The sequence below is a fragment of the Pseudoliparis swirei genome, chromosome 12, assembly GCF_029220125.1.
Source record: "Pseudoliparis swirei isolate HS2019 ecotype Mariana Trench chromosome 12, NWPU_hadal_v1, whole genome shotgun sequence".
Lineage (NCBI taxonomy): Eukaryota > Metazoa > Chordata > Actinopteri > Perciformes > Liparidae > Pseudoliparis > Pseudoliparis swirei.
The window spans coordinates 22,957,194-22,959,693 of NC_079399.1; the positions used below are offsets into that span (position 1 = coordinate 22,957,194).

The window sequence follows — 2,500 nt, forward strand, 5'->3', positions numbered from 1 at the left end:
CAGGTTCATCACCATGGTGACCAGTGAACAGGTTCATCACCATGGTGACCAGTGAACAGGTTCATCACATGCTGACCAGTGGACAGGTTCATCACCATGGTGACCAGTGAACAGGTTCATCACCATGCTGACCAGTGAACAGGTTCATCACCATGGTGACCAGTGAACAGGTTCATCCACATGGTGACCAGTGAACAGGTTCATCCACATGCTGACCAGTGAACAGGTTCATCACATGGTGACCAGTGAACAGGTTCATCACCATGGTGACCAATGGACAGGTTCATCACCATGGTGACCAGTGAACAGGTTCATCACCATGGTGACCAGTGAACAGGTTCATCCACATGCTGACCAGTGAACAGGTTCATCCACATGGTGACCAGTGAACAGGTTCATCACCATGGTGACCAGTGAACAGGTTCATCCACATGGTGACCAGTGAACAGGTTCATCACCATGGTGACCAGTGAACAGGTTCATCCACATGGTGACCAGTGAACAGGTTCATCACCATGGTGACCAGTGAACAGGTTCATCACCATGCTGACCAGTGGACAGGTTCATCACCATGGTGACCAGTGAACAGGTTCATCCACATGCTGACCAGTGAACAGGTTCATCCACATGGTGACCAGTGAACAGGTTCATCACCATGGTGACCAGTGAACAGGTTCATCCACATGGTGACCAGTGAACAGGTTCATCACCATGGTGACCAGTGAACAGGTTCATCCACATGGTGACCAGTGAACAGGTTCATCACCATGGTGACCAGTGAACAGGTTCATCACCATGCTGACCAGTGGACAGGTTCATCACCATGGTGACCAGTGAACAGGTTCATCCACATGCTGACCAGTGAACAGGTTCATCCACATGCTGACCAGTGAACAGGTTCATCACCATGGTGACCAGTGAACAGGTTCATCCACATGGTGACCAGTGAACAGGTTCATCACCATGGTGACCAGTGAACAGGTTCATCACCATGGTGACCAGTGAACAGGTTCATCCACATGCTGACCAGTGAACAGGTTCATCACCATGGTGACAAGTGAACAGGTTCATCACCATGGTGACCAGTGAACAGGTTCATCACATGCTGACCAGTGAACAGGTTCATCACCGTGGTGACCAGTGAACAGGTTCATCACCATGCTGACCAGTGAACAGGTTCATCCTCATGGTGACCAATGAACAGGTTCATCACCATGGTGACCAATGGACAGGTTCATCACCATGCTGACCAGTGAACAGGTTCATCACCATGGTGACCAGTGGGTCTCCAGGACCTTTCCATGACTTTAAACCACATTTCCATGATTAAACATTTTGTGAAAACTCTGTCTATACGTGACAAAGTGAGAAGATGTAGTATTTAAACTAACAATGAGAATTCCAAAGCATACCGTATATATACCGTGTAAATTAAAATTTGAATAAAACAAATTTGCATTACTTTTCCAAATATTTTGGGATTTTATTTTTTTAGATTACTTTTCTAGGCCTGCTCATAGCCATTTAAAAATTCCATGACTTTTCCAGGTTTTCCATGACCGTACGGACCCTGTTTTGAATAAAGGGTTAAAATTAAAGTTTTTTGGTTCTTTTATCCGATTAATTGATTAATCGAAAAAAATAATCAACCGATTAATCGATTATCAAAATAATCGTTAGTTGCAGCCCTAGTGTAGTTGTGTGTAGTTGTGTGTGTGTGTGGGTGGTCATGTGACCCCGTGGCCCCCCTCTCATCCTCTGAGGTCTGAGCGGGATTCTCCCCTCGACCCTCGGCAGCTCAGATTGCTGCCTTGCTCTCTGCCTCGCGATGCAGCCTCCTGATTGGCTGCTGACCGTGTTCTCTCTCTCCTTCTAGTCCTCCGCTGTGGTCGGGGAGTCCCCTCTTCAGAAAGAACGGAGGAGTCCTCCTACAAGGTACGGAGCCTCCTCCTGTGTGTGTGATCGCCTCCTTCCTTATCTTCTCCTCCCTCCTCCTCGTCATCCTCTCATTCTCTCTTCCTCTCTCCTCCTCCTCATCCTCTCTTCCTCCCTCCTCCTCCTCCTCATCTCCTCCTCTTCCTCCCTCCTCCCTCCTCTTTTCCCGGATGTGCCAACTCCAATCATCTCAAATCCAAATCCCTCTTTTTCGAGGCGCACCTTGAGAATACCGAGCGCTGAGTCCTGACACTCGGCTCGGCGCCAGAGGAGGAAAGCTTTTCCTACGGGGCGAACGATTGAGAGAAGAGAAGAGGAAGAAGAAGAGAAAGAAGTGATGGAGACACAGAGAGGGAGGGATAGAAGAGAAGAGCCCCCCCCCCCTCACTCAACACTGCATACCGCCTCACTCCTTTCCTCTGTGTTTCCCATTATCCCTCCTCCTCCTCCTCTTCCTCTTCCTCCTCCTCCTCCCTGGTGGCTGGACAGCAGTTTAAATGGACATTCAATCCCAATCAGGCAGCACTCGGGCAGCCGGCTGGGTCCTAAATGGAGGGAGATGGAT

At 48.9% G+C, this 2,500-nt stretch overlaps 1 protein-coding gene across 1 annotated transcript in view; it reads left to right on the forward strand.

Annotated features, from left to right (window-relative positions):
- Positions 1 to 2,500, forward strand: part of LOC130202463 (forkhead box protein N3-like) — an 88,847-nt gene that overhangs the window by 76,366 nt on the left and 9,981 nt on the right. Inside the window, 1 exon segment of the mRNA XM_056428016.1 lies at positions 1,877 to 1,935. Within this exon segment, the coding sequence (XP_056283991.1) occupies positions 1,877 to 1,935 (59 nt within the window).